The sequence below is a fragment of the Quercus suber genome, unplaced genomic scaffold (assembly GCF_002906115.3).
Source record: "Quercus suber isolate HL8 unplaced genomic scaffold, Cork oak 2.0 scaffold_24, whole genome shotgun sequence".
Classification (NCBI taxonomy): Eukaryota; Viridiplantae; Streptophyta; class Magnoliopsida; order Fagales; family Fagaceae; genus Quercus; species Quercus suber.
The window spans coordinates 1,865,827-1,885,054 of NW_027069489.1; the positions used below are offsets into that span (position 1 = coordinate 1,865,827).

A 19,228-nucleotide genomic window follows, 5' to 3' on the forward strand; every position below is an offset into this window, starting at 1 on the left:
ATCCAGACTACATACCAGGGTGCTTTTCAGGTCAGTTTCTATACTATGTTTCTTTCTGTTTTGTGCTAAAATAAGTAAAAATTGCTATGTGGGTCTCTGAACATAGTTTTGATGGTAATGGTGGTTTCCATTGAATGAATTTCTTGGATGGGTTTTCTATTTTCTTGGATGAATTCAGGATAATTGTTAAATACATGGGGTGGTAGATTAGTATGATTAGTATTCACTATTGAGGTTTGCTTTAGTTTTTCTTCTATTTGTTGTGGCAAACAGATCAATAATAATAATAAAAAAATTGGGTTGGATTTAGAATGTTTTAATTTTTATTATATTAGTTTTCCATGATTAGGAGTATATAAAAATTGTTTTAGGAATCTATATTTTATTTTAGAACTCTTTTCAGAATGTCAAAACGGGCTGTTATGAACTCTGAAGACAAATCTGACGATGGGTAATGTGGTGTAGGAAAATCATCATAGTTATGGATATAAGTTTTGAGTTAAAAAATGTCAAGAAGATAAAGTTCAGAAAGAAACAGAATGCTATTAAGAGCAGAAACGGTATTGACAACTTACCAGATGCAATTCTTGAGCACATTTTGTCATACCTATCAACCAAAGATGCTGTCAGAACAAGCATATTATCGAAAAGATGGCAATACCTATGGACATCCATCCCCAAACTTGAGTTTTATGAAGAGGAACCGGATAGGAGGACGATGCTCATGAATTTTGTGGAAAGAGCACTTGCACTTCGTGATTCCTCAAATATAAAAGATTTCTCTCTTTCATGTGATGTGGAATGTGATACACATCGCATTAATTCATGGATAAGTGCTGTTGTGAAGCATAAGGTTCAAGTGTTATATTTGGGTCTTGCAAACTTTCAGGAATCGTTAGAATTGGCGCCTTGCTTATTTACATGTGAATCATTAAAAGAGTTGACACTTTCCATGTTCCATTATCTCAAACTCCCTATAAGTGTCAGTTTTCCAAGTCTCAAGAAATTGATTCTTATTGAAGTTATATTTCCTGATGATAATTCAACACAACAGCTCTTCTCAGGTTGCCCAATTCTGGAGGAGTTATTTATAATTGACTGCATTTGGAATAATGTCGAGGCTGTGTGTATCTCTCCTCCAATGCTTCGAATTCTATATATTAGTGATGCAAATGAGAATAAAGATGACCTGAATGCTGATGCAGATGGTCAGAATGATTCAAACAGTTGTCAAGTTAAGATTTTTGGAAATAGTTTGGAATCTTTTTCTTTCAGTGGTGACCAACTAAATGATTTCTGCTTATTAAATTCATCCTCAGTTGTTGATGCATCTATTGAAGTCTTTCAAAGAGATGATGAAGATTTCTACGTAGATGTTCAAGATGCTCATCGCATATATAAGCTTCTAGATGGGCTCGGTAATGTAGAAAAGCTGAAACTGCAGGTTAGTTCTCTCGAGGTATGTTCACAACTGCTAATTACTTGTGTAAATGAATCCCTTTGTACCAAGTATTCCTTTTATCTGTTCACTTATCAAAAGGCTCACCTGAAACTTTTTAGTGGTGATGTTTTGTGTTATTGTAGGTTCTCAATTATGCAGAGGAGTTATTTCCCCTTCTTCCTGTTTTCAACAATTTGACCAGTCTCACTTTGGGCAGTGAATTACCAATAGAATTTTCTCGTCTACTGACCATACTTCGGAAATCTCCTTGTCTTGACTTTCTTGAACTAGCAATGGTAACTTTTTTTGAACTGCAATTTTTAATACAGTGCCCTGCCTACTGTTGAATTGCCACTGCACTAACTTTGTGTTGTTTGTTAACCATGTAGGGGATTACATATCATGGAATTTATGATTCAATATTGGATCGAGTGCCTTCATGTCTCATGACCCACCTCAAGACTATCAATATTTTTGGCTTATCTGGAGATGAAAAAGAGATTCATGCCATAAAGATTTTGCTTAAAATTGCATCAGTTTTGAAGAGGATTAGCATTTCGTTTGATGCATTTGATTTCGAATGCAGTGGGGACATAATGAAGCTAAAGGAAATTTCTGCACAAATACTGTCGTTCCCCAAAGGGTCAAGTTGTTCAATATTTTTCTGCTGAATGTTTCTTGGGTTTCAATTGTAGATCACCATTCTCAAGTTTCCATATTATGCTATCTGACATATGAAAAAAAATGGCATATTTTATAACTTGTTATATAATTTACCTCTTGCCTTTGTTATCCTACCAGATTTTGTGATTCTTTCTTTATTTCTTTTTGCAATCTGATTCCCAAGTAGCTTTAACTATTTCAAGCTGTACAGTTCATGTTTTGAGAGCTTCAGGCATCACCCTTGTGATGTCCAATGCAAAATTTAGTTTCCATCAAACATCTAGGCTAAAAATTTATATTACATGGTCAGTTGCTGTAGACCTTAAATTACTTGGATGTGAATCTACTACTTGGTAGAATATATTCTAATACTCGAAATTTTTTTTTTGGCACAGGTAGAATATATTCTGGCAGGTGTGATGTTATTTAGGAGAGAGAGGAAGATGGGTAAAATAATGCCGAATTAGGGAGTGATTCAGGAAAATGAATGTTTGATTTATTTATTTATTTATTTGTGACACCTTATATGTAAAATTTGTTGTATTTCGAGCATCGCTTAATTATTAAACTTGGTGACATCATTCCTGCTTATGCACTTTTGCTTGAAGGAAATTCTTTGAAAATTGATCAGGTTAATTCACAAAAGTACAAAACTTATGTGTAGTACCTTAGGAGCTGTTTCTTAAGTACTTCTCTTAAAATTCAGTTACGTAGCTACCTAATTAAAAAATAATCTTTTATTCCATAAGAAAAAAGTTATATGGCAGAATTTTAAAATAAAACTTAAGGAACAACTCTTAAATAATGTACCTAAGTCTTGTCCTTCACAAAAATTAACAAGATTATTAATACAAAATATGGTTATTATAAAATATCATGTCATGCAAATTCTCTGATTATTAGTCCATCAGTATTCCCAAAGAAAACTTAAAAACATAAGGAGAAATATATAGAAAAGAACTAATTTTGATTAGCCATGCACAAAAGTTTATTGACGTAGAACAAACCATACAAACTTTCTTTGTATAGGGCGATCACTAGAAGACAACATGCAAGAAATCCAAAAAGTAGCAAAGTACTAAGTACTAGAGGAAATCATTGGCGTGAAATTTAATGAGATGAAGGGAATAATCATGAGGATCAAAACACATTAACTATTAGATCAGCGATGACCTACATTGCTTTTGAGACAAACTCCTTTACATAAGCCTTTAATTAGTCATTTTTGTCAAAATTTGATTTTGTAATTTTCTCAATTATGCATTTTTTGATCAATTTTCCTAACACAAATTACAATTTTCAATGTCTTCTAGCCATCTTAAGGAATATAGTTGGTAGTTCTAGGGTTCATTTTCCTAAATTGTAGCCTCTAAGGCATTGCGGTTTTCTCAGTAATAAAACTAACTTGTAACCTCATGCGTATGCATGGATACACTTAAAGTGTAAAGTTGTATTTATTCCACCATGTGTTGGCTTTATTCCGTGCCAAATTTGCTTGTATTTTTGCAATTAGATATCCTGTATTTAGGTGGGAACTATGTAAGGGTAGTGTGTGAGAGAGTGTGAAGAAAACTCAAGATGTATACACTTAAAGAAGTCTCGCGACTGGCTCGCGACTAGCAAGTCGTCAAAGTAGCACACATGTGAATCATGCAAGGAACTGAAGGGTCACAACAGTTGGAGCACTACAGGACAAAATGTACAATCTAGTCAAGCCGTTAGCTTGTAACTCAAATTCGCAACTCGCTCCAATCGCGAGGCCAAGTTGCCAGAATACCCTGTTTGGATGAAAACTGACTTTTCACATTCTTCACATACCTTACTATAAATACCCTTATACCCACGGAATATAGAGAGCTTCTAAAAAGAATTTGAGAGAGAAACCCTAAAGAAAAACAAGATTGACTCATCTACAATATTCTTTATTTTTTGATTCTTCAAATTCCTCTACTCTCACCCTCTCCATTGACATATCCTTGAGAGGTACATTTTGCGAAATCCTTATCTCACCATACTCTTATCATTGAGGAGGTATTTTGGTACTTGGTAAGCAGTTCGGAGATAACCAATTCATTTGGTTGATGCAATGGATTAATTGCGGGATCCGAGAAACTAAAGAAGACAAAGTTAGGCGTAACTCTGTTGGAGCAAGAAGCTTGGAGGGTTTAGGTGCATTGGGTAGATTAGGCTTGGAGGCTCTTATGCTATTCATGTATCCCAACTTTATTCTTTAGTAGATCATTTGACTGCTTGGAGGGCGGTGGAGAGGTTCTTTGCTAAATTCTTCAATTTCCTCTTCAATAACACGTGTCAGTGTTATCTTTGTATTTGTATCTCTCTTCCCTTACTCTTTACCTTTTAATTGCTACTGTGTTTGTGATTAATTATGGTTTAGAGTGTTTTACGTATTTGATTATAGCTTATATTTATCATTACGCACATATATTGTTATGTATAAGCTTGTTTGGTGTTGTTAAATTTGGGGGTCTAAACATTCATTAGTGTTTTACACACTAATTAAACTTTCATAAAGATATACAATAAGATGCATAATATAATTCTATATATATAATTCAAATACTGTTGATAGTAATTTATATTTTGTTAGCTCTTTAAAAATTTTGTAAGGATTGTCCATGTTTATTTATTTATTTATTATTGTGAAGCACTTTTTTTTTATACAAATCATTTGTTCTAGACTCTTTGATTTTTGTACTTAATAACTCATTTGGATGAATATTTATGATGTGATCCTTTATTGATTCTAAATTAAGAAATAAAACTCTTTAAAAATAAATAATTTAGGACACATAACACAAATTGAAACTCTAATTTGAGTTTCTGAAAAATTATTCTTTTATCTTCTGGTGGATTCAAGAGATACTATCTTGAAGCAAACATGTTTGGTGGCAAAGCTTACTTTTTAAAGTTTTCATGAATATTTCAGGCTTTCAAGAATATTGCTGAAACAGTGTTGAAAAAATCATGAATCATGCTAAAATTTAGTAACTTGAGAAAAAATATATATATGAATCCGTCTCAAAATTCATTCTGGCCTTCCTCTATTTATTTATTTTTTTTCAAATTTTAAGATTGGTTAAAAAATCCAAAAAGAAAAAAAAAAAAGAAAAAGAAAAGGAAAATACAAAGAACCACACAAAAAGAAAGAAAGAAAGATTGCGTAGGGCCCATTCCTTGGCCAGTAGCTCCTCCCAATCCAAATAACGGCATATCTAACTAGTGTTCGGTCAAATCTTTTGTTGTACATATCTTAACAAGTTGTTAGAAAGATTGCTTAAAGTCTTTTGTTGTAAATAAGAGAACTGGGTTCCATGTTCAGAGTTTCAAACCCCAAATATTAATCATCATTCTCCGTTGGTTCAAATTCAATCCTAAACATATCTAAAAAAATTCCCAAATCCACAATACAGAATTTTGTAGTGCAGGTACATAACATTGCCATGGAACGCTCCAAGTGTCAACAACTAGAGGAGGTGGAGGGGTTTAGATTCAATGGTCTAATCACTCAGCAGCAACCATTCAATCACCAAAATCCAACACTACTTTTTCCCAAACTTCCCATTGATAATGATAGCTCTCTTATATCTCTAGATATTGGAGATAATAATTTGCTTTATTTATTGGTTTTTGAAATGCTTTTCTTATTGCTAGATTCCTGTTTTGTTTTCTAAATATGAAAGTTTTTAACTATTTTTTTAAGTACTGGCTTTTGTTTCTGAGTTCAGGAACACTAGTTAAAGTAGTATACCTTGTAAGGGAGAACAAGAAGTGCGTGACAAGCTGCAGCGATGGTGCAATAGAGTGCCATACTCTTGATGGGACCCTACATTTCGTTAAGTTTGAGACTAAATTTCTCAATCAATGGATTCAGTTTCTTCACTCTCAACTCCTCTGTTTTGTTGGTACGAATTCCACTTTCAAACTTTACTTTACAATAGAATTTCAATCTCTAGCATCTGACCCGTGATCATTACTCTTTATTGTTAGGCAAAGTCACCAATTGGTTTTTAGTGTAGGCGGATTTTAAACTTTGAACCCAAATTTTTTATTCAACGGTAATAGACTTTACTAGTTTAGTGAACTAGAACCAACCACTTTCAAAATTCAAACTATAGTGATTTTTGATAAAATGTGATTTAAAGTACCATGTCAATCAAGTAATCAAGAAGTTAGTGTCTCAACGAAGCATGGGTAATAAAATTAGCAATTGTGTTTGTTAACCTTGAACCCTGTTGATTTTTTTTTTTTTTGCAACTTTCTGTTATGATGATATAACCTATTTTGATAGTTGGTCTTACAATGTGTATAGTTTCTTAAACTTGATAAATTTTTCTTTTTCAGGAGAGAGTTCAGATGTGAAACCAACTGGATTTCACAAAAATATGACTATTAAGGTAAACTTCATGCTTGGACTTTTTCTGTGTGCGCAATAGTTTGATGAGTATTCTCTTCTTATGTTTGTACTTTGTAGACATTGCCAAACTTGTGTGGAAATTCTCATCAGCAGTTTTAAGAAGAAAAATAGACATCTTAAGTCCCACAGATTTCGAAACCTTAGTCCACTAAGGCTAAGGGTTATGCCAGCAAGAGACATTCCAATAGAAAAGTAAGTTGCCAGTCTAATATTGAAATTTATAGCTGATCTAAAACTCATACGCAATTAAGAACAGAAAACAAATCTTAAGACTTTTTCTACCACCATGTCTTTGCCTGAAATACTCTCTAGGCATTTCATCCTACTACATTAAGGTCCTAAGGGTGCATTGTGAATTGAACCACAAGCAACAGCCCCCACCAGCACATTCAGTTCCCAAGGTTATATCTCAAGCAATCAAGGATGTCATCATATTGTCTGTATTCTGCAAGGCAAATGCGGCGTATCATTCTAAGATAGGATTAATATATAGTTAAAAAATTTAGGCTAGCCTTCTATTGGATGCATTCTTCTTGTGAGTATATCATTTTTAGAATACTCGCTTGATAAACTACCTTGCTGCTTATTGTCCAGTGCTATACTATCCTTCAACTTCTATGTTTCACTATTATTAATCATAACAAGTTACAATAAATTAGGTAAGTCTATCGAAAGTTGACAAAAACAAAAAAAAAATTCAATAAATGACATGACAGTAAAAATACCCACCTTTTATTTACTACTAGTATTTTTTTTTTTTGATAGGTTGATGAAAACTGGAATGTAGGAGTTTATTGTTCTATCAACCAGAAAACAAGACAATTAGTAATACATTAGGACATGACCCTCCAAGCCTATTTACTTCCATTTTTTTTTTTTCATCTCCACGAACTGTTCTCTGTTAGTTGATATTTGTCTCATCTGATTGATGAATTTAGTCTACTAAGCAGAAAGCAACAATTTTGTACACATCTCTTCCACACCCCCCCCCCCCCCCCCCCCCAATTATTTTTGTTCATTGCTTTAGAACCACATAACATGAGATATGCCTGAGGTTCTGTCTCACATTCTCACCACATGTTAAAAGTAGTTTTGATAATGCTAATTAAGTTGTGAAGAATGAGGTATTAGGTTTGAAGGAGAGAAAAGAAGAGTGGTGAGAGAGAGATTTGAGAAAAGGAAAATAATCTGATTGTGATAGGAGATATCAGAGGTTTGTAAGGGAATTTAGTGTTTCCTCATGAACTGACCCAATAGTATTTACATGATGGGTCTCATTAGTCAGTGAAGTTATGTTTTATGGAGATCTTCTATAGATACTTGGCAAAAATTTCACTATGGGCATTGTAATCTTTTTTACTTCAGATTTTAGAAATCTAGATATAGGTTCCTATTGACCTTGTAACTAGGAGAAAAGCAGATAGAGTTGCAAGGTTCAGTGCAGGAACTGACTTTTATAGATGAAAGGCAAACTGGGTCTGAAAGTTCTTGCCCAAGAAGCACTTGAGCTTATTTTTATTTTTATTTTTCCAGTTCAAGGTCTCTAAGCTTTATGGGGAAGGAGTAATACGTTTTTCCTTTATGTCTCTGAACTACCTCGGATTTATTGGGTTCTGCTTGCACCACTCCTTGAAATATAAATATGCATAGCTCGCTAGGTTTTGATAATGGAAGGGTGAAGTGTATTATTTGTGCTTTTGGTTTTGCTAAATTTTTGTGAAGGATTGATTTTCCCTTTAATTGTTATTCTACTAATGTCTTTCCATTTGTGAACTTCGTTGATAATTGATTTTTTAACTCATACCCTGAAACGTTATTTCACATGCATGCTACTTTTGATTGAAGAGATTGAGGAGAACCACTTTCCAATCCTTGTAAAATCTCTTGAATTACTAATCAAATTCTTTTTGATAATTAACCTTGAATTTGAGGGATGAATTTAGCCAATTCTGACAATATATATATTTTTAAATTAACAGAAGATAATTATATTGAAATCTTAATATTTACATTCCCATTATATTGCTACCCAGTTGCAACTGATTTTAGTAAATACTACTAGTATGGTTTTTGGAACTTTATTCCTTGTTTGTATAACTTTTTTTTTTAATTACTTTTTCCTATTCACATAGGCCACAGGTGGTGGAGCATATAAATATGCTGATATTTTCAGAGATAGACTCGACATTACTTTTGATATAGTGGATGAAATAGCTAGCACTGTTGCTGGTGCTAATTTCTTACTACAGGTAAAATTGCACCAACATCCATTATTGTGATTTGATGATTTTCTATTGAGTTTCCTTGGATCTTTTCTACATGCATTGTGGTTTCAAATTGTTCTAATGAGATCCGCTTTAACCTCACTTTCCTTCATTCCCTCATTCAATTCTGCATAACAATGCTCATCAGAACCTCAGGAGATAAAGAGAATCTGGGAAAATCCTTTTGTGATTTTTTCTCTTTGTCTCTAAGGAATGTGTGAAATTTATATTTATCTATGTGGGCTGGAGATAACAGAGGGAGATTATAAAGTGAGGACACTCAGTTGGTCATGACTGTTGGTTTGTGGAAGTCGGTTTGAGAATTTTTAGGGGAAGGAATTATCAAGTAGATGCTTTGCCACTTTTGTCTCAGAGATCTTTATTGTGAATGGTTTCACAGGCATTTTCAGAGAATACTTAGGAACAAGACAGTACTAACTCCTTCTTTCTTATTTGTTTATTTATTTATTCATTTATTTATTTTTGTCTCTTCTCTGTGCAGCATTAGTTATATGTTTTAATATTTGAACCTATCTTTGAGAAAAAAAAATCAAAATTTCTTTTAAAAATGCTAAATTTAAATTTAATATCTTCAAGCTTTTCATTCATACTTATTCTTTTCAAGTGCCTTTCATGGATCTATATTTCTTTTGATACTTAAGTCAATTTCTGAAACACTGATGCCCATTGCTTAAAGTAGATTCCTGATTTTGATAATGTATATATGCATTGCATTGGTATGTGAGTGAGGCCCTTACTCTTTTAGCCATTCAAATGATTTCACTCAATAAAATTACTTTTGATTTTTTTTTTCTAGCAGGAAATTGACCGAGAAGCTTTCACACACATTAGTGGAAAGAAGACATATGTAAACATTGATCACTGTGATTTATTTCCTACCTACTTGTAAATATAGGTTCTGGTGTTAGTATTATCAAGGTAATTCCTATTCCTTTCTTTTGAATCTTCTGTCACTTTTTAATTTTTTTATTATATTCCAGAATGCATATTTTCATTATACATATATGTTGACCTCACATAGGTCACTGGAAATAAAAAATTCGAACGTGTAACTGGTACTCATTTTGGTGGTGGCACCATTTTTGGTTTCGCAAGTTTACTAACAAATTGCCAGAGGTAATCCAATAACTCAGACAGGAAAGTAATTTTTCTTCAGTCTGCTTATTCTTTTAATCTCATGACCTCAATTCTTTTCTTTCTTTCTTTCTTTTTTAACTAGTTATGATGAGTTGTTAGAAATCAGTCAGCACGGAGATAATCGAGCACTGGATTTGACAGTTGGAGATATTTATGGGGATACAGGTTATCCTGAGGTAATTTGATGCAACATAAAATTCTGATTTAATTCAATTGTAAGTAAAAATAACAATAAGATAAAATAAATTGAGGAATCAGCGCTTAGGGTTTCAGCACCAAACAAAAATTAAAAGTTAGTACCTAGTTTGCTTTGAATCAATATCAAGTCATTGGAAAAATTATAGCAAGAATTTCATTAATCAAGCATACCGTAACAATATTGAAACCTAGGACCTCTATATAAGAATTAACTTAATTCAATTAAAATATAACCTTAGTGCTATATATTGTAGATTTTATTTATTTTTCTATATTTCCTTGCTTCCATTCATTCTCATAGACTCTCTTCGTGTTTCTGTATGTGCACCATCTTGTCCTTTTGTTTTATGGGTGATTATGATATGTAGCTTTTGCAGCTTTATAAGACTATAAGAAGAAAAAAAAATCCTTTCATTTCCCACATTTTTTAGCAACCAAAGACGGTCATATCAAGTGTGTGAATTTTGATTTGATCTTGTGTTTGATTACTGAGCAAATGTGGGAAATGAAAGAAAGAAATAAATGTTATCATTGAGCGACAAATGAAGTCAAGCCGCTTGTCGTAACACCTTTTTTTTAATGCTTTGGTCCATGTCATATTAAGGTTTTTTTTATATATAATTTTGGCAATCTAGTGCTTCATGTCAAATTAAGTAATCCCACCTAGGTGCCAATGGGCTTGTAGTCCAAATGCAACCTTTGTCCACCCCCTAATTCCCATGTCACGGGTTCAAACCTGCCTCCTTTACTTTAAAAAAAATGCAAAATGTAAAAAAAGTAATGCCACCTAGGCATTTTGTTAGACATGTAGGATAGAAAGTTAATGGAGGTGGACAAAAGGAAATAAAATGCAATGTTTTCAATTGTTTAAGGATGAAAGTAGAACTTTTGATAGTTTAGAGATTAAATTGAACTTAATTTAATATTATTACTTCTGCAAGTTTGCTTCCGATGGTTAATTTCAAAGATATAGGACGTTATTTCTGCTCAGTGAACATTCCTGTCCTCTGTATGATGTATACAGTATATCAATAGTTCTGTTAAATTGATTTCTGGTCTTATGTGTAGATAGTATCTCAATTATTTTTAGTAATATCCCCATACTATTGATGATCTCACAATTTCTTCAATTACAGCATAATATTTCAGCTTCTGCCATTGCTTCTTGCTTTGGAAAGGTCAATGGTAACAAAAAGCTCTCAGGATATAAAGCTGAGGATATGGCCGCAAGTCTTTTGAGAAATTTCACGTACCTTATTGCACAGGTAATTTCTTGATCTGTAATGGAAGTAGAACAGTTTCATGGCATAGAAGAGATTTCACTTTCTAGCTATAAATCTTTTTGTGAAATGTCCCTTTGGAACAATTGCTGAAAATTTTAGTATCACAAATTAATGGCTGTGGCAGCCATCACTGCCAAATTCCCCATGCATTATGTTTGACCTGGACATTGTCTAAGTTTTTTCTTGAATTTCTATGGTAATTTACTGCCTAGATGAAAAATTAAAAAAATAAAATAAAATTTACCCAGAATCCTTGCTATTGTGACTTGTGAATATATCAGGGACTTGGCTTCTTGCTATACAAAGGATTAGACAAGAAAATGACTTTAGAAACTACAAATGTTTTCAAACATAGTGTGTGAACGATAAGGTGTATTTAATTCAATTAGTTGTCATATTGATGGAGCTCTAGTATAAGCATAAATAGAAAGTGAGGGTGAAATGAGGTTAACGAGCTAAAACCCTAGACTTCACTACCTGGGGCTGGTTGGGATCACCACTAAGCTATTAAGAAAACTCAACTCAAAATTCAATGTCCCAAATGATTAAAGGACCCAGTTTTTAAAAATAAAAAGGCTTTCCAGGATTAAGATATAACCGTGCCATAAATACAATCCCATAAAATCCTCAATCAAATAAAAGTCAAACTAATTCAAAATCCAAATAAGCACAATATCTCAATGTTCCCAAAGAAAAATCTCACAGTTCAAAGAAGCATAAATCTCGTGTTCCCATCAACTCTAGGGATGGAAGGTTTAATGAGGTCGAACTAGGGATACGATTGGCAATTGTGTCAATCTGGTAGTGTTCTTGCAGGTCACGATCAAGCTGTTGCAGCTTCTCTTTGGTGATTCAAGTACAATATGACTCTAGGCATCCTTGTCTGCATACCAAAAAAACACTGAACATCTCAATCCCCAGTGAAAACAATCTTCTCATTTAAAATGGCACCAATAGATTCTTCATGTGCATGTGGAAGGTTTAATAAGGTTGAATTGGGGATAGGATAGGCAATTGTGTCCTGGGATGGTTTATCAAAAGGACCATTTGGTATGCTTGCCAGACCATTATAAGTAACCTAATCCACAACATAAAAATTCAAGGTAATACTATAGACAGATGGAATATCAATGGCATATGCATTGATCCAACTTGCTTTAGTACGCAGTTTGCAATCTCCTAATGGGTCTGGAGGGAAACCGCTTGGGCCTAACATGAACAATGACTTAATCCCTATGTTAATTCCAAGTGACATTGACATGAATTCGCCTGTAATTTATATTGAATAACTCATGTGAATTTGTTTGTTGATCTTATGATGCAAGTCATGAACATGATGTGTAAATTCTTCTACCATCTCAGAGACATGAACATGTGGGGACATGGGGAGATCTAAAGGCTTCTAAATGTTATAAGCATGCACAACTTTAAACAAATTCATGCCTATAGACCTATTGAAAAATTATTTTATGCAAATTGGTGTTTCTCCATGTGTCGGATGTCTGTCATGCATGGTTGATACATGTTTCTTTCCTTGAGGACTCCCATGACTTGTGAATAATATATTTCCAAACTCTGATTACCTTGTTCAAGATTGAAATATTACTTGTAAACATCATACAACACATACCTGCTCCCAGATAGCCTTCATAGATTATAAGTGCAACAAAATAGCCCTAAGGTTGGGTTCTATACTATAAAGCATTAGAGACATGATTAGGTGATTCTCTTGATCCCAAAGACTTTTCTAGGTAAAACATATGTAGTAAAGGTAGACAAGCCATCTGAGTTGGTTGCATTGATCATAGATGCAGAGGATAATGGCTTATTAGCTTGTCATACAAGAGGTGATTAAATAAGCCCTTTACTTCAAAAAATATTTCAATTAGGCCCAATACATGTAGTTCTTACCATTGAACTTAATAGAAGTCATAGGAGAGTTTAATATAGTTGGAGTTTACTGTGTTTTAGAAACCCAACTTAAAAATTGCGTTCTCAAAATTAGTGTGCAAACCCTTTTCTTTTTGAGAACACTGTTCTGGTGTTTTCAGATCCCCCTTTTTTGGTTATGCTACAAAGGCAGCATTTTTATAAATATTAGAACTGGGTTTCCGAAACTTGTTAATAGTTACATTCTCCAATCTCTCATCCTCCCACTTTCTCTCTGTGGAATTCATGAGTTCTTGCAGTGGCACTTGTTGACGCGGCTGAAGCTCAAGCCAGTGATTTGATGACGCAAGTCAATGTTCTTGTGGGCCTTGTGTTCTTGTAGGTTGATGGTCCGTGACTGAAGCTCTAGTCGGCAGCTATGAGTTATGGTGGTGGCTTTTTGGCGTTTCCCAATGTGATTCTGGTGGAGTTTCTTTTACAGAGTCAAGAGGGTCTACCCTGGCCGATGACTTCTCAGCGGATGCTCAAAATCTTCGAGCTACTTCTGTGCCAGTATTGGTATAGCTCCTTGCTGACCGGGAACAGTAAACCAAGAAACTGTTTGCAGCAGGAACCACCGCTCTCTAGCAAATTCTTCTATAAGTCTCAAATGAATATCAAGTGTGGTGGAACTCAGTTGTCATGTCCTTAGGTGTTTGATGTGCCAATCTCTAAAGAGAAGTTTCCTACAAACAATAGTTCATAATTTTTTTTTTCAAATCATATTTTTGGATGCTTTGGTATTCATTTTATGGTCTTGTTTGCTAAAACAATTAGTATTACTTCCTTTACACATATTGAAGCTTAGTCCACACATTTTAATGAGACAAATCATTAATTTTCATTTTCCTTACAAATTCCAGATATCCTACCTTGTAGCTGCTCCCTTAGGGATTAAGAGAATCTGTTTTGGAGGTTCTTACATTCGAGGACATGCCTCTACAATGGATAACATTTCTTACGGACTGAACTTCTGGTAAGAGTTTGCTACTTGTTTCACTTTTGGATTGTGGTTAAAACTATTCTTTTTCAAAGTCATAACTTGATCAAGCAATCTATTCCTTTGATATAAAGTTCTATCAAGCATCTGTTTCCTTTTCTTATGTTTCTCTATTTTTTTTCTTAGGTCTAAAGGTCAAGTAGCAGCCGTGTTTTTGCAGCATGAAGGGTTCTTAGGAGCTGTTGGTGCACTCCTGAACTACAAGAAGATTGATCTTAACATATTAGCGCCACATAAGCTCACTGCATATGATTCTTCTAGACTTTCAGATGTTGGTGAAGAATTTCATGGGAAATTAGAGGAGAGAGTAAGTAAATCCAGCTACCATTTCCTAGTATATGAAGTTCATGAACCTGTTTTGCATTTGTCATTAATTTTAAATTTAGATGAAATGCTTATAGTTAACTATAGTGTAGCTGGATTAGACTTGTAGAATTTTCTGCTCTCTCTCTCTGTCTCTCTCTCCACACGCACACATGTGCATGTGTTGTGTCTTCCTATCTATTGTGTGTGTGAGTGTTGTGTCTTTCTATCCAGTACTCTACTTGCACTGTATTTATGGATATGCGAGTGGGAACATGAGAATCATCTCATTCATGGTTGGACCCACTTTGCTTTAGAAGTTTAATTTATTTATAGCTTTACTCATCTACATATGATTTACTACAATTATAAAAAATAAAAATTGAACAGCTAAATGAGGACAAGGATGAGTCTGCTATTAAGTTTAGGGGTTAAGCTTTGGTCCAGTGCCCTGGAGCACTAAACCCAAGCTGTATCCTAAGTTCAGCTCTACTGATGGAATCCCTGCAAGTGATAAATTGTTAGCCATTGGACCATTGGTAACTGAAATGCTTGAATGATTAGTGTAGTCAAATTTAAAATGATGATTATGAGGAAGCTGTTTCACCAATTTTATGCTTCATAATGAAAAGTGCATTTATTATTGTAGTCCTGTTTGTAACGTAATTTGTGAGTGTTGATGGCCTTTTGCTTGCAGGTGGAAGATCGTCTCAATAGAGAGGTCGAGAGACTAAAAGCTGAGCTTGATAGATTACAAAATGACAAGGCAACACTTGTTAAAAAGTTAAAGAATTTAGAAAGTAAACTATGCAAACTGTGCGGTAGCTGTAGTAAACTATGCAGTAGCTGTGAGACAAGCAACATAAGCCAATGATGGTGAAATTCCTAGATGAACAATATGGAATGGTGTTACACATAGATGGCTGAAAGCTGGAAACCATCAAAGAAGAAAGATTCAACCATGGCTTAAAATTATAACTGTGTTCCAGTGTCCACAATTGAACCTTACATATATTGATTACTACATTATGGTCATTTGTAATATAGTATTACTTATTTGATTAAAAGTGTAAGCGTGTAACTTCTTTTTTACACTACAGCATGAGATTATTATTATTATTTCTCACGTTTCCTCTGGTTAAATGAAGCTCACATGAATTTGTAAGTTGTCCAGGGAGAATAAGCATGCCATGCAAGATGTTTCTTTGTGTGAATAAATATACAAAGAAACATCACTATCAATGGAAGGGGTAAGCCTTTCATCGACCCTATATTATTGGAGGTGGTATCTATTGTTTCTGTAATTCTGTTACATGCAGTAGAAACTAGAAATTAACAGCAAATGCTTTTTTATACTATACAACTTGGCCCAAGTAGGCCCAGTTACTTACTGCCTAACTTGGCACCACAACCCAGAAGCAGAACAACCTCAGGTTTTTTCTCCGAGTTGAGTCATTGTTAACCGAACAACATATGTCGAACATGGTTTTGTAGTTGTTAAGCTATTGGCTTGGAGACAGTATTTTGGATTGCTTTAAGCAGTTCACTCAAAGATGGAAAAGTCTGAGGGACACTTTGTCACACAGCACAACTTGCACGTGTTAAGTAGTAATTGGATTATGTTTCACCAAGTGCCAGTGGTGAATCCATATGTAAGAAATATAATCCAATTAAAAATTGACATATGCAAAATGTGTGGTCCTAAAAGAATTGCTTGAATATTATAGAGCACCCTGCACCAAAAAAGTCGTTTCATTATTCTTTGAATTTGTTAATGTTATGATATTTGAATTTCAATTTGTATGGTTTAAGGATTATAATTTTTGTAATGTTAATATGTTTTGTTAGTTTTTTTTCTTTCCCTTATATAGTGTTAGTGTTGCGCAAAGTAGAAGCTCTAATATCAATTCTTGTGATTTAGGGTTGGCAATGCTTATTCACACGAACAAGAAAATAAACATTTACACAAGACAATAATATTTAATGTGATTCGGTTAACTCCATGCCTAATTAATTCACGGGCAACACCAACCAAAAATTCATTATCAACGATATAAATTACAACGAAACTTACCAAACCTCACAACACTCATAACTCACACAAACAATACTCACGAAACCTCAACATAAACAAGATCTCTTACAATTACAAACTCAGTCTCAAACTCCAACACACTCAATAACTCTCTCACACTCCCAAGAAAACAAACGTTCAAACATAATCAAGTCTTCTCCTCTCCCCATGTGGGAGGAGCCTTGGTTAAAAGCCACCAACCCCTTTGCAACAATAGTTATTTATATAAGGCTTAAATCTTATTCCTTGATGGATAAGGAATACTCATTACCTTTTTAATAAAGCACATTTTTCTTTCTATGCCAAAGAGAATCTTTGTCTTCCACATTAAGGAAAAACTTTTTCTTCCACTCAAAGGAAAAACCCAAACCAAATATAATTAGGAATTTGAAGCAATATTCAACATATAGGATATGAACATTGTGTTAGAAATTAAAATATGTCTGCTTAGTAAATATTATTGGTTATAAAATTATTATTATTTATTTAATTTATTTTCATAATTATAAATAATTGATTAAATTAGTTATAACATCACCAATTTGACCTCGATAAGACCAAAGAATGGAATCAGTCCCTTTTTTCGTTTTGAGAATAAATCGAGTCCAGAACTAGTGTAAATCACGTAAAACCAGTGTTTTACGACAGCCAATGAGACCACGCCACGTCTTTATTTCAATAAAACCAGTATTTTTCTGCAAATTAAAAAAAAAAAAAAAAAAAAAAAAAAAACTCCAATGATGTAAATATCAAGTCTGCCAATTTGTCTTTGCTTTTTGAAGTACTTTCCTTCTTGTTTATTCACTTCTTTTAAAACCAGCGCCATGATCATGGTTTCACGATTCCAAGGCAAAAAAAAAAATTATACCATTTCTAAGACTCAAGAGCGAACTAAGTTTGTAACAAATCATAAGCAAGGCCGGTTAGCATCGAGTCAAGCCATGGCTTGCTGCAAAGGAGGTTCGGGCAAGAGGAAGCAGAGCTGAAAGGAGATTTTTCAATTTGGTATGATCAACGTTTGTGATTTGGGATTTAAAAGTGCTGTTATTGTCTGCGTTAAGGTGTTTTTGGCTTTTACTAAAATAATGACACGGCATGATCTCATTGGCTGGCAAAAAACACTGATTTCACGCCAACTCCGGACCCAATTTATTCTCTTTGGTTTTTAAAACCTTGTGTAAGTCCTTTGCTTAAGGTTTTGGTTAGAAGACTTGAATTGAGGACCTCTTTAATTACATGATGTCTAAAAACTACTAGACTAACACTTAGGGGTTTATTAAACATTATAGCTTACATTAATAGCCCTTTTTTTCTCCACTGTTCTGTAATGCTCTCTAAAGATTTAAGTAATCATTATGTTCATCGAATGACCATATATAAAGACATTTTTAAATAGTTTTGAAAGCATGAGTAAAGTAAAATATTTTAAAGTATAAGAATGATCTTTAAATAAATCTTAAATGATGTTAACGAAATATGCAATTTAACCTTTATGTTGTGTTTGGATGGCAAAATTTGCGTACATGGATTTGAATTTGATTGATTAAAATCCTAATATCTTATTTGGATAGTTTAAAAAGAATCAAAAATTTGGATTTGACAAATCAATCAAGAATTTTAAACTTTAAAATCGTTGAATTTGAATTAACTTTTAAACCCATAAAATTTTAGAAATCTACTAGCCTCTGAGCAAGTGCTCATGCATGTGCTCAGAGGCTCTTCTATTTTTTTTTTTTTTATTATAATGGATGCAAATTATTAACTTTTACCAAAAAAAAAAAAAAAAAAAAAGAAGAAGAGGAATTTGAACACCATCAGGAGTGTGGTCCTATTTTGTAGGCAACGTTTTAGTGAGAGTTAAAGATGTATCTACTTATAAAAAAAAGGGTGTTATATCTATTTACTTTAGCTTCTTCTTCTTTTTTAACAACTATTTTTTTTTTTTTGGGATAATCATGGGGTGTTTTTTTAAAGGAAAAAAAATAGCATCAACATGGATTGTTTAATTTATTTTTCTATTTTTTTAAAAAAAAATATACATATAGTTATTTTTCTATTTTGTAGGTAATGTTTTAGTACAAGTTAGACATATATTTTTACCTGACTATCATTTAGTTTTGACTCTAATTAAACTTAAGAGTGTATGGGCTATTTTGAAACTCAAAAAAAAAAGTCCAAATTAAGAAAGCCCCTTAAATAATAGTATAGATAAGACATACTTTTTTTTTTTTTTTTAGAATCAGATAAGACATACTTTAACATTATAGATTTGGAATTAAGGAATTTTAATCCAATACTTTAAAATTCAAATCCAAATTTAGGTATCCAAATACAACTTAAATTTTGTTTTGGTTGAAAAATTGACTATTGAGGCGCTATCTTTGGCGATAGTTATTAAAAGTCGATAACATCGGTCCTAAAATGTACCGTACCGTACCATTAGTAGGACCCTTTTAAGACGACACCTTAGGCAAGTCGCC

General features: G+C 33.3%; 2 protein-coding genes across 2 annotated transcripts; both read left to right on the forward strand.

Moving 5' to 3' along the window:
- Positions 1–469: 469 nt before the first annotated feature.
- On the forward strand, positions 470–2,196 carry LOC112035126 (F-box/LRR-repeat protein At3g59190). Its single transcript, XM_024067956.2, has 3 exons — positions 470–1,459; positions 1,585–1,737; positions 1,831–2,196. Exons 1-3 carry the CDS (start codon positions 482–484, stop codon positions 2,110–2,112), a joined length of 1,413 nt encoding a protein of 470 aa, XP_023923724.1. The 5' UTR covers positions 470–481; the 3' UTR covers positions 2,113–2,196.
- Positions 2,197–5,334: 3,138 nt separating this feature from the next.
- Positions 5,335–15,764, forward strand: LOC112035127 (pantothenate kinase 1). Its single transcript, XM_065766379.1, is given in 11 exon segments — positions 5,335–6,027; positions 6,467–6,519; positions 8,672–8,788; positions 9,624–9,696; positions 9,699–9,742; positions 9,846–9,940; positions 10,044–10,137; positions 11,296–11,424; positions 14,235–14,347; positions 14,498–14,678; positions 15,372–15,764. Coding segments are annotated over 11 exon segments (1,305 nt in total). The 5' UTR covers positions 5,335–5,798; the 3' UTR covers positions 15,549–15,764.
- The last annotated feature ends 3,464 nt before the right edge of the window (positions 15,765–19,228 follow it).